We start from the raw sequence: 12,000 nt of genomic DNA on the forward strand, positions 1-12,000 counted from the left end.
AATTACATGTAACTTAATGACCAAAACAAAATACATGGAAGCAATGTTTATCCCTGTTAGTGGAATGCCACCATAAAAACAAACTAAATGCATAGTTTAAGGAAGCATGTACTTATACTACTTTCTGGCTCTTAATTACATGTGGATCTTCTCCACATTTACAATAAAATTTATCATCATATAGATCTAAAACTAAGCTGATAAATAGGCTGCTTCCTATAGAAACAAAATGTTGAAGGAAACCCCTTGTTCTAATGGATTTTCTTCTAGTAGAATTAAAATCAGACCAGTAAGACATTATTTTGGTTTACACACCGAGTAAGACAAAGTATTAATTCTTTTTTGTTTATTTTTTTTCAAGACAGGGTTTCTCTATATATCCCTTGGCTGTCCTGGAACTTGCTTTGTAAACCAGGCTGGCGTTGAATTCAGAGATCTACCAAGGATTTTTTTTCAATACCATGAAATTTATATAAGCACTTACCTTTCTTTTGTGAGAAGTCCGTGTTGGTCTACCGACACAACTTATTTCCTCATGGTTATTTAAAGAACCGCAAGTGTCAGTGCCTGATACCAAGAAATGAGGAAAATTAGGTTCTTAGCACAAAATTAACACAACCCAGAGAATTAAAGAATTACATAGTGTTTTGAGTCACTGTTGCTTTTAATATCATATTTAGACACAAATAATTAACAAGAGCAATGGATGGAGATCTAGAGCAACCTTTAGAAGGCTTCACATTACCGAATGTAATAGAGTGAGTGCAATAACAAACACATTAAGGAAACACTTAACTGCACAACCTTAGACATGTCTGGTGTTTTTTTAATGGCATAAATGATAATATGTTCAGAGCTTAGAACATGATAGACTATAGCCATTTTACTTGTAACTCGGTAATTTATGGCTTTGGAGTCTATGCTCACAAGCCTAAGCTGCAGCAATGGGAAGGCATCAAAGGATCCGCGAAAGGAGAAAACACAAATAAAGGTTTATACCCCAAGAACTCGACAAGTGTGGTGTCAGAAAAAAATCTTTGTCTCATCATGATCATAAAAGATACATACTTGGAAAGTACATACACTGAAAATACCATGTTAGTCATTTAGGAATGTTCTTTACAATCCCGTTGTGCAAATATAGATGGAAGTCTACTAGTGATCCTGTTAAGAGATCAACAGCCCTTGTACATCAATTTAAAGCAGAGAAAGTGCATTTAAGTTAAATGTGGGTGATTATGAAGTATGAGACTTGAAAAAGAAAGAAGTGGTAATTTCTCATACAAAGTATTTGGTTTCCTTAAAATCAAGAACATATTGTCATACCACAAATAAAAATTTAAGAATAGGAACTGGAGTGATGGCTCAGTCATGAAGAGTGCTGGCTGCTCTTCCAGAGGTCCTGAGTTAATTCCCAGCACCCACATGGTTACTCACAATCATCTGTAATGAGATCTGGTGCCCTCTTCTGTCATGCAGGTACACATACATACAGACAGAACACTGCATACATATAAATATTTTCTAAAAACTTTAAGAATAAAGAGATTAATTTTTATGTACTGAGAACAAGAATTAAGGGGCCGGGGAGGCAGCTCAGCTGGTAAAGCACAAGGAACTGAGTTTGATCCCCAGAACCCATATGAAAAATTCAGGTAGTAAGGGTGAAGAGATGAGGCTCAGCAGTTAAGAGAATTTGCTTATCTTCCAGAGGACACAAGTTCAGCTCTCAGCACCCACATTGGGAGGCTCAAAACTCCCAGTCCAGAGGGATCTGTCATCTTCTGACCTCTGCAGGTTCAGCATGCATGTGGTATACACACATAAATATAGGCACATACATATAAAATAAGTAAATCTAAAATTAAAGAGGCAGGTTATGGTATAAGATATTACAATCCAACAATAGAAGGCAAAGATTCCTAGAGTTTGCCAGACAATCACATAAACCTAATGAAAAAGTTCCATTCTAATGACAAATCCTGTCTCAAAAAGCAAAGTGGAAGCCAAGCAAAGCTGTGTACACAGCTATAATCTCATGCTACAAGGGCATAGAGACAGGATTACTGGGTCTCGCTGGCCACTAGTCTAGCTTCAGATTCAGTAAGAGCCTGTCTCAAGAGGTTAAGGCAGACAGTAAGCATAGATTATGTCCTCTTCTCACCCCCACCACCTGGTCCATGAGCAATTGCACACCTTGACACAAACCCCCCAACAAGAGATAAACACACAATACCTGGAAGAGTCTCAGAGAGTGAAGATTTACTAGGACTCAGGATTGCAAATGATACATGAGCTGGTTCTATGTTTTCCTAAACAAATGAAAAAAAGTATAAATTAAGATACCCTTAAGTTCAGTAAATATGTAAATGATATATCCCAAAGGAAAAAACAAGGCTTTATTTTGGGAGGAGAAATTGCAAGCACAAATAAAAAGAAAAATCAGTAGAAAATGAAAAGGTCTAAGCAAAACAAAGATAACCTTAGAACACTGGTTATCTTCATAATGCTAACAAATTTTCCAACTGCAACCACCCAAAATAAGGTCATATTAATCAATGACAAACTACATTTTGATTTATTTAAAATCTCACTGTTTAACGTCTACAAAGCAAATTAAAGAATATCAGTAAGAAACATCATCTTGAATTACAATATTTTTTCAACAAAATTCACGATAAGATGGCAGAATAAAGATTTCAAATCTTTTCACATAATTCCCAGTAAGACAGCAATTATTGTTCATTCATAGATAAAAATGGCAATCTGAATTCCCTTCTCACCAGTTTGCCCACACTTTTGATATTTAATCAGAAATGCTAAATTTCACAAAATGCCTTTTCTGCATGGACTTAGATGGCCACACAGCATTCTGTCCTATTTGGAAGAGTGTGTATGTAACCAATATTGTTGTTTGCTTAAATATGTTGTAGACTTCCTTAGCAAAACTATTATTCTGTGGAGAAGTTTCAGTGACAATTTAAATTTTTTTTAACATGGGTCTACTGAAACAATGTATTCCTTGACTGAAGGGTGATGCATTTCAAAGATTGCATCTGATTTATCTGAGCTACTAAAATGACAGCATGAAGTTGTTAATCCCTGCTGTCCTTGAAAACTTGTTAGGATACAGTAATGTCATTCTCTAGTTTTTGACACTAGCAATCCCCCCCCCCCCCGCAATAATCTAAAAGTTTACTAAAATGTGTTTATCACTGTTTTAAAATACATTATTTTAATTCTAAGGTGGCTATTTCTTTGGTATTTTAATGCCTCTCAAACATCTGAGTATCTTTTCTTGATACAAAAAAGGTATCTTACAATCAATAGTACTTAGGTCCCATCAAAGTAGTGTCTGTAATTGGGAAAAGTCTTTTTTAAAAATGTACATAAGAGATTGAGCCAGGCAGTGATGGTGCACGCCTTTAATCCCAGCATTTGGGAGGCAGAGGCAGGCGGATCTCTGTGAGTTTCAGATTAGTCTAGTCTACAGAGCCTGTTCCAGGACAGCCAGGGCTACACAGACAAACCCTAGTCTTGAAAAAAACAAAAACCAAGAGAGAGTGAAATGTGGCATGTCATTTGGTCTACCAAATTTCAAATCACAATTTTCACATAAAAAAAATGTGAGGCCTCATGGAAATAAAAACAAGCTTTTTTCTAGGCTTTCCCCACTTACAAGATTCTCCTCATTGTCATCAAAATTTGGCTGAAGTAACGGCTCATGAACTGGAGACTGTAGGGGACTGGCAGCATTTATGTTCCTTTGACAGACAGGTGTTCCTCCTTTACACAATGGAGTATTGGCTGGTAAAGATTCATCAAACACTTCAGGGCTTAAGTCCTCTCCAAAAGTAACTCTTTTCCTCTTCTTCAGATTCAGAAAGTCTGGTGTTTTACAGTTTTCCCTACCTATAGACAATAAATGAGAATACATTAAAATTAAGCTGTTTTCTTATCTAAAACACATACACTAAAATGTTTGAATATGGTATATTTAGCTGCTATTTGTGTAAAAAAAACCAATTTATAGAGAAAATGCAAACAGAAGAAAACCATACTTTCACCTAAAATAGTACTGATTTTAAAGTAAGTTACATATAATTACTTAAAGTGTTGATAAAATTGGAATCTCTGAAGTTCTTTACTAGTTATACCATTAAGTAAAAATTGGTAGGCAAAAGCGATGCTGAGGCCTGATCGCAGGACTTTAATCATGTCAGGGAGATGATCTTCCACTGAGCCACACCCTCAGCCCAAGACCAACGATGAAGTCCAGAAAAGACACTTTTCCCTCCCCACTGATCTCCATTCCCAGGTAATTTCAGAAGCAGGAAAGCATGAGTAGATTGTCAAAATATCTAATAAACTGCATCAAGTTCTAGAAGGAAAATGATATCCTTAGGCTTAAAAATAAATATGGATAACATACCCGCTATTTGTTCTTTGCAACAGTTTGAAGGGTCTGGGATTAGATGAGCCCCGTCATCACAAAGGTTGTATTCCTAATCGAAATAAATACCAATCAAAAGGTTTCATTCCTTTCATAACATACAAAGTCATTAGAAAGAGACTGGAAAATTGTTTTGTTGAGTACCTTTATTTTCTTAATTGCTTTGGCTTAAAACACCATACTGAAAATGCCCAAGAAAAATCTAGGTTTTCTTATCTTTTAATATTTATTTTTATTTTAAGTGTATGAGTGTTTTCCACGCATGTACATATGTGTACCACATGTCAGGTGTCTGTGGAGGCCAGAAGAGGCCACTGGATCCCCTGGAGCTGGCATTAGACAGTTGTCAGTTGCCAAATGGGTGCCAAGAACTGGACCTGGGTCCTCTGTAAGAGGAGGAAGTGCTCTTAACTGTTGAGTCATATCTCAGTCCTTAGCTTCTGTGTTTTAATAAACACTATTATAGGCCCAAATTAGAGAACAGAAATCCCTAAGTATGTGTTAAAAATCATCCCCTTTTGATCTAGCAAGCTAAGAAAGGTGTGAGTGGGGGAAATTTCAGTGTATTATACCAGCTGTCAGCTCAGGCTGATTTGAGCATAAGACCTGCGCTAAAATAATGACAGGTGAGGTAAATGATATTAAAAGGGAGCTTTGTTGTAAGCATGGGAACAGCACTTTTAATAATGTAATTTCTTGAATATCCATATTTTTGAGGATGAAATAAGAAAGAAGTTTCTGTCTGTGTTTATCCAAAAGATTATAGAGGGCACACTATAAAGGAAGGGATGTCATAAATCCACAGACAGAACAAGCCTTGCAGAAGAGAGCCAGGCCTGCAGGCAGGATCAAAGTCCTGGTTAATCATCACTTACATTTCTTTTTTTTTTAATTTTAAATTTATTTATTTATTAAAGATTTCTGTCTCTTCCCAGCCACCGCCTCCCATTTCCCTCCCCCTCCCCTAATTAAGTCCCCACCCCCTCAGCCCGAAAAGCAATCAGGGTTCCCTGTCCTGTGGGAAGTCCAGGGAATCCCCCACCTCCATCCAGGTCTAGTAAGTTGAGCATCCAAACTGCCTAGGCTCCCACAAAGCCAGTACTATCCTGAGTGAGGTAAGCCAGACACAAAAAGAGGAACATGGGATGTACTCACTCATATTTGGTTTCTAGCCATAAACCAAGGGCATTGAGCCTATAATTAGTGATCCTAGAGAAGCTAAATAAGGAGAACCCAAAGAAAAACATATAGGCATCCTCCTGAATATTAACCTTCAGCAAGCGATGAAAGGAGACTGAGACAGAGACCCACATTGGAGCACAGGACTGAATTCTCAAGGTCCAAATCAGGAGCAGAAGGAGAGAGAGCACGAGCAAGGAACTCAGGACCATGAGGGGTGCACCCACACACTGAGACAATGGGGATGTTCTACTGGGAACTCACCAAGACCAGCTGGCCTGGGTCTGGAAAAGCCTGGGACAAAACCGGACTCTCTGAACATAACGGACAATGAGGACTACTGAGAACTCAAGAACAATGGCAATGGGTTTCTGATCCTACTGCATCACTTACATTTCAACCTCACCTAGAACCCTTCCTAGTTTGAGGTTTTGAGTACTATCACCACCAAGATCAGTACCTGCTTTAAGAATAGTTTTCTGCCCCAAACAAGACTCCTAATCAGCACCGTCCCGAGTTAGTACTTTCTCCTGGCCAGGGAAGGGGCTGTTGTGTACAACATGTATACATGCCCCCGCCCCAAGGCCGCTGACAGAACTGCTCAGTACATGCTACTGCTCTTAGGTTACTGTGCTCACAGAAACACAGCCGTCTGAAGAGGTGGTAAGCCCACATGTTTGGCATGCCTAGGTTACAGACTGAGACATTCGCCATGAACTAATTTGGCAATGCAATTAGTTATAATTTGGATAAATTTTTATACTTATACAGTTTATCAACATTACATTCTGATTACCAACGTAATATTAATTTAAAATAGACCAATCTCAGACTAGTATTGTGAGCTAAAAAGAAAAGGAAAACCAAGTGGGAACAATGCACTTCACTCAACACCAGTGAACTTCAGTTATTGGTCTGACACAAAAGGACTTGACACTCCTTTGCCTTAGGAAGAGCAACTTTTACCTTTATGTTCTCTGCAAACAGCCTGCCAGGCTTTTTCAACACAGACCGAAGCACAAAGGTCTTAGTGGGAGGGTTGCTGCCCCTACACACAAGAGCTCCTGGTGACCTGATGGCTGGGGCTGTGTCTGAGTTGACATGTGGGGCAGGTGTGTCAACTGGAACAGCAACAACCGACTGTGTGCCCTCTACACAGTCAGCAACTCCAAGTCCTTCAATGAGAAAGAGAGTGGGATCATCCAAATCTGCTTCGTCAAGGCATGAGATACTCACCACACTTGCACAGACTGTAACACGATATTTAGAAACTCGGCAGCAAAGTGTTCAGGAGATGGAGGCAGGAGGATGGACAATTTAAGGCAGTCAAGGCTACACAGTGAGATCCTGTTTCACAAAACCAAGTGCTAGTGGTATAGTTCAGTGGTAGAGTGTTTACTTAGCATACACTAAATTAAATCCCGACACTCCCTGCTCAGAGAGGAAATGCCAGCGACTTCATTTGGACATGATCATAAGACAGAAGTAGCACTGGCCGCACATCTATGCAAATAAAGATAAGAGGTTTTGCTCTCCACATAAATCTGAGTCAGAGGATGTTCTCTTTTCAAATTATTTCTGCCTTTTAAGCTCAGCTGTCTGAATCAGCAACTGTAACTCTCATGCTATCAATAGGCGGCAATAGGGCAGCAAGAGCTGCAGTCTGAGGGAATCCTGCTCCCCCAGCCATCGACTCTTCTAAAATTACCAAGGGAATTTATCTAAATTTCTGTCCCTCTAAAGACTCAGGATTCAAAGGCTGAGGTGGGATTCTGCTCCTCGGAGAGGCTAAATAGTAAGCAGATCACCCCCTCTCCTTCTCCCATCTCTCCAAAAAAGCCTTGTGTGGCTCCTGGCCTGCTCCTTAAAAACCCATCTCCTCCTGGCTCCTCCTTACCACTTCCTGTCAGTTAGTTGCTAACCCAGCCTCCTGATAGCAGGTGAATTTTATTTAACCAAACACATCTTTGTATCATTAAACAAATGTTCCCCAGAGCACAAACAAAAGTAACACACCTTAAAATAATATTCTATGACAAGAGGGTGGGGAAAAAGGTCAGGAATGAGCCTTGGAGTGCTAATGTACATTTTCTTATCATACCTATTACTTGCAACATAAAACGAACCTAACTGGAGTCAAATCCCCAAAATAAACCATTTTACTACTTGAGATGGAGGCATTTCAATATGTAAACAAAGTGGAAGAGGATATGACAAGATGAGTGATTATCAGCCCAAATAGAAGCTGCCCCAACTGATGTGCAAGCTCCACACTGGCAAATGCAAGGAGTCCAGTTAAGCTGGATTTCCACTCAGTGATGTAGATGCAATCTGACCGAAAAGAAAAAACCCTGTATGACACACATACTAAGACATCATCTGTGTTACATGAAACATGTTATAACCATCTAAATCAGTGATTCCCAACCTTTCTAATGGGTGACCCTTTAATACAGTTCCTCAGGTTGTGGTGACCCCCAACTATAAAATTATTTTCACTGCTACTTCATAACTAATTTTGCTACTGTTATGAATCGTAGTGTAAATATTTTGGAGACAGAGGTTTGCCAAAGGGGTTGAGAACCACTGATCTAAATGAAGAACAACAGCAAGGGAAGGTAGACGTTAAAATATGATTGCTAAGGGGAGATATCATATAAATGACTAAGTATTACTGAGTCACTTGGCATGGAGGCCATTGAGGCCATCAGAATGCCAGACTCTTAGTAGCGCCACAGCAGAGGCAAAGACCTACTTGACAAGACTTTCAACCAGGAGCAAGATGCAAGCAGTGGGGAAGGCAAGGGAGACAGCAGGTACAATATACAGTCTTCTCTAAAATAAATAAAAAAAAATTAAATTTATGTTTGCTTCTGTATGTGTGTAAGAGCACTAATGTGCAGAAGATACCTGTGGAGCCCAGAAGTGCAGATCTCCCAAAGTTCAAGTTACAGGCAGTTGTGAACCACCTAATATGGGTGTGAGGAACCACTGTGAGCCTCTCAAGATGAGCAGGTGCTCATTATGGTGGAACCATCTCCCCAGCTTAACAAAAGTTTTTCAGCCCACCTGACTGGGTAGGTTCATCAAATAATCAGCACGAAACACTAGACTATATTAACAAAGCTCCATTGCTCACAGTATCCCCTTTCCCTGCTCATCACAGCACTTCCAGGTATGATTTAGTAGGGTGCTAAGATGTTCCCACTTCAGATGGACTGCAGAGTGTGGTAACACCATCTGTCCTTGTACCTTATCTATGCAGGCAGAAATCCACCCATCTACCTTAGAATGAAAATTAAAAGGCGGGGCAGATATTCACTACAAAGGGTGAAAAGTTCATTTGGAAGCTGAAGGAAAGCTCCAAGGGAAACCGAGATGGTTAAGATTATAAACAAACCAAACAAAAGATAAGATACAAATGGACCAAAAAAGGGGGCATATGCTCAGTAAATAGAAAAACTACTTTCTCTTAAATTACAAGAAGCATTTGATGCTTAAAAGCAAAAATGGTAACATGCATGGAGTCACAGGCAAGCAAATGTGTATGTTATTGACTGTGCAAAGGGTAAAAATGACACGGAAAGGGAGGACATCAAGCCACAGGGGAAGTAAACTGTTGTGTTTTATGATGCATGCTAGAACCCAGAGCAAGAGAACAAGACAGAACGAGGTACAGCTTAAAAGATAGTAAACACTAATAAATTAAAACAGAATCCTACTTCCTCTGCCCAACACAGGGCTTTTCTATGTAGCCCTGGCTGTTCCGGAACTCACTTTGTAGACTAGGCTGGCTCCGAACTCATAGAGATCCACCTGCTTCTGCCTCCCGAGTGCTGAGATTAAAGTAAAGGCAAGTGCCACCACTGCTTGGCTTAAAACAGAATTCTTCAAAAAAAAAAAAAAATCAAATAAAACAAAAGGTGGCATATGGCAAAATAGATGTAAATCAAGCCATATCAATAGTTACTTGAAACCTTAATGGGCTAAAGTAGGGTGATCCCTACACCAGTTGTCACAATACTTGGAGGTAAAGGCAGGAACATTAGGAGTTCAAGGTTATCACAGCCTATACAGTGAGTGAGCTGGAAGCCAATCTGGGCCATACAAAGCTATGCCTCAAAAACAGAACAAACAACAGCCAGATTGTTTATAGCGTATTTCTAACAAAATATATCTGCTAGTAGTCATAGGCCCTTGATTTTAATGTGCTATTCATTTTTCTTTGACCCTTTCCCTTTCTCCCCTCTCCCCTTCTATTGTCTCCTGTGGCACCCACACTCCCAATTTACTCAGGAGATCTTATCTTTTTATCTTTCCTATGTAGATCCATATATGTCTCTCCTAGGGTACTCTTTGTTGTCTAGGTTCTCTGGGGTTGTGGACTGCAGAATGTTTTTTCTTTGTTTTATGTCTAACAGTCACTTGTGCGTGAGTACGTATTTGTTTTTCTGGATCTGGGTTACCTCACTCAATATGGTGTTTTCTAGATCCTGGAAACAACCTACATGTCCCTCAACTGAAGAATGGCTAAAGAAAATGTGGTACATTTACACAATGGAGTATGACTCAGCGGTAAAAAATAATGACATCTTGAAAATTGCAGGCAAATGGATGGACGTAGGCCTTTATTATATCCCTCCTGTTCCCCCCTCCACTAAAACAGGATCTTGCTGTTTCAGAAGCTGGCCTAGAACTCCTAATTCTGCTTCAGCATCCTGAGAGCAGGGATGACAGGCATGCACCACCATGCTGGCCCTATCCTTATACTTTTATTATAGTAATATATATTATTATTATCATACTACTAGCTCACCAGTTTGGAAGTGCATTACTAACCTTAAAAGTTCAAAAATAATTTACTGGTTTACAGTGCATGTGTATGATGTAAGTGTATGGAGGTGGGCGTGTGGCATGGAGTGTATGTGGAGGTCAGAAGAGTTTGTGTGAGTTCTCTCCTACCATGTAGGCTCTAGGGATTGAACTCAGGTTGCTAGGCTGTCAGTAGGCACCTCTTCCTTCCTCCCTCCCTCCCTCCCTCCCTTCCTTCCTTTGGTTTTTCGAAATAGGGTTTCTCTGTAGCTCTGGAGCCTGTCCTGGAACTAGCTCTTGTAGACCAGGCTGGCCTCAAACTCACAGAGATCCGCCTGCCTCTGCCTCCCGAGTGCTGGGATTAAAGGCATGCGCCACCACCGCCCGGCTAGGCACCTTTTTCTAAGCCATCTAGTCTAGTCCACCTCAATTCTTTGTGATAACAGGAAAAAAAACAAAAAACAAACAAACAAAAAAAAAAACAGTCATAGCACAATGATCCCAAGCATTCTGCCAACAACCCGTATAAAACAATAATTGCTTTCACTCATTTCAGCTTATGGACACACATCACAAATGTCTATGAATGGGACAATGCATGTTTGCACTAAGGAAATTATATACTTACCAGGTGAAGTCTCCAGCAGCTCTGGAAGGGGAGCAACTACACATCCAGGCAGGGCTGGACCAATGTCAGAAGACTTCTGGGAGAAAAGATGAAAGGATAAACAAAAATCACAACATGTTATTACTAACTGTACTGCTGCTAACCTTTATGGAGATTTCAATAACCACTGGGGTGACTGAAAATCTCTTGTTCAGTTGGTCTCAAGCCAGCAAGGGCAAAGAACAGTGGGCACTAACCCCAGAATATTCCACAAAATGATTTTCAACCCTGAAGAAAAGTTTATGAGGTTCATTTTTGTTGCCTACTGAGGCCTAGATAGCTGTGCTACCTGCTAGCCTCTAGAGAGGAAATTCTCAAAGGCATACCACATTAATTCAGAAATCATTTCTCCTTCATGATTTATGTGAATGAGTCAAAGTCTGGAAAGAAACAACTACTATTGCTTCTACCAAATGATCATTTTCTATTACCTTAAATGAAGCAGAGGAAACTAGGAATATAAGCCAGTCTGCAATGCAAGTGGTTCTTGTATTACAGGGACTGTAGAAGTGGTTTGGGATCATTGTGCTATGACTTCCCCCCACCCACCTTTTCCTGTTATCACAAAGAATTAGGGTGAGCTAGATAGATGGCTTTGAGAAGGTGCCTACTTCCAACCTAACAACCTGGGTTCAATTCCTAGAAGCTACATTACGGTAGAAGGGAAGAACACACACACAAACTCTCCCCTGACCTCCACATACACTACATAAAACTAAGGAGTCTCTAGTGACTTGCAATCACGTTACTAGGTCAGACATAAACTGGATCTAAGTTGCAGAGGTGGTACAGACTGTTTCATCTGTTGGGTTCAGCAGGCAAATACTTGTTCTGCAAGCAGAATGACCAAGTTCAGTCTCCAGAACTCAAGGTGGAAAGAACCAATTCC

General features: G+C 40.0%; 1 protein-coding gene across 3 annotated transcripts in view; it reads right to left on the reverse strand.

Annotated features, from left to right (window-relative positions):
• Cdca2 (cell division cycle associated 2) overlaps nucleotides 1-12,000 on the reverse strand; it is a 47,458-nt gene that overhangs the window by 17,462 nt on the left and 17,996 nt on the right. For 2 of the 3 annotated variants that reach the window (XM_041670883.1, XM_041670873.1), the window contains exons 8-13: nucleotides 11,073-11,148; nucleotides 6,599-6,807; nucleotides 4,433-4,505; nucleotides 3,680-3,912; nucleotides 2,237-2,312; nucleotides 485-567 (exon numbers count right to left, since the gene is read on the reverse strand). In XM_041670883.1, the coding sequence (XP_041526817.1) occupies nucleotides 485-567; nucleotides 2,237-2,312; nucleotides 3,680-3,912; nucleotides 4,433-4,505; nucleotides 6,599-6,807; nucleotides 11,073-11,148 (750 nt within the window). The remainder of the gene's footprint in view (nucleotides 1-484; nucleotides 568-2,236; nucleotides 2,313-3,679; nucleotides 3,913-4,432; nucleotides 4,506-6,598; nucleotides 6,808-11,072; nucleotides 11,149-12,000) is intronic. The other variant, XM_041670892.1, reaches the window with a different exon arrangement.

This window comes from Microtus oregoni, unplaced genomic scaffold (assembly GCF_018167655.1).
Source record: "Microtus oregoni isolate MIOR12 unplaced genomic scaffold, Mior012 000001F_ref0000356, whole genome shotgun sequence".
Lineage (NCBI taxonomy): Eukaryota > Metazoa > Chordata > Mammalia > Rodentia > Cricetidae > Microtus > Microtus oregoni.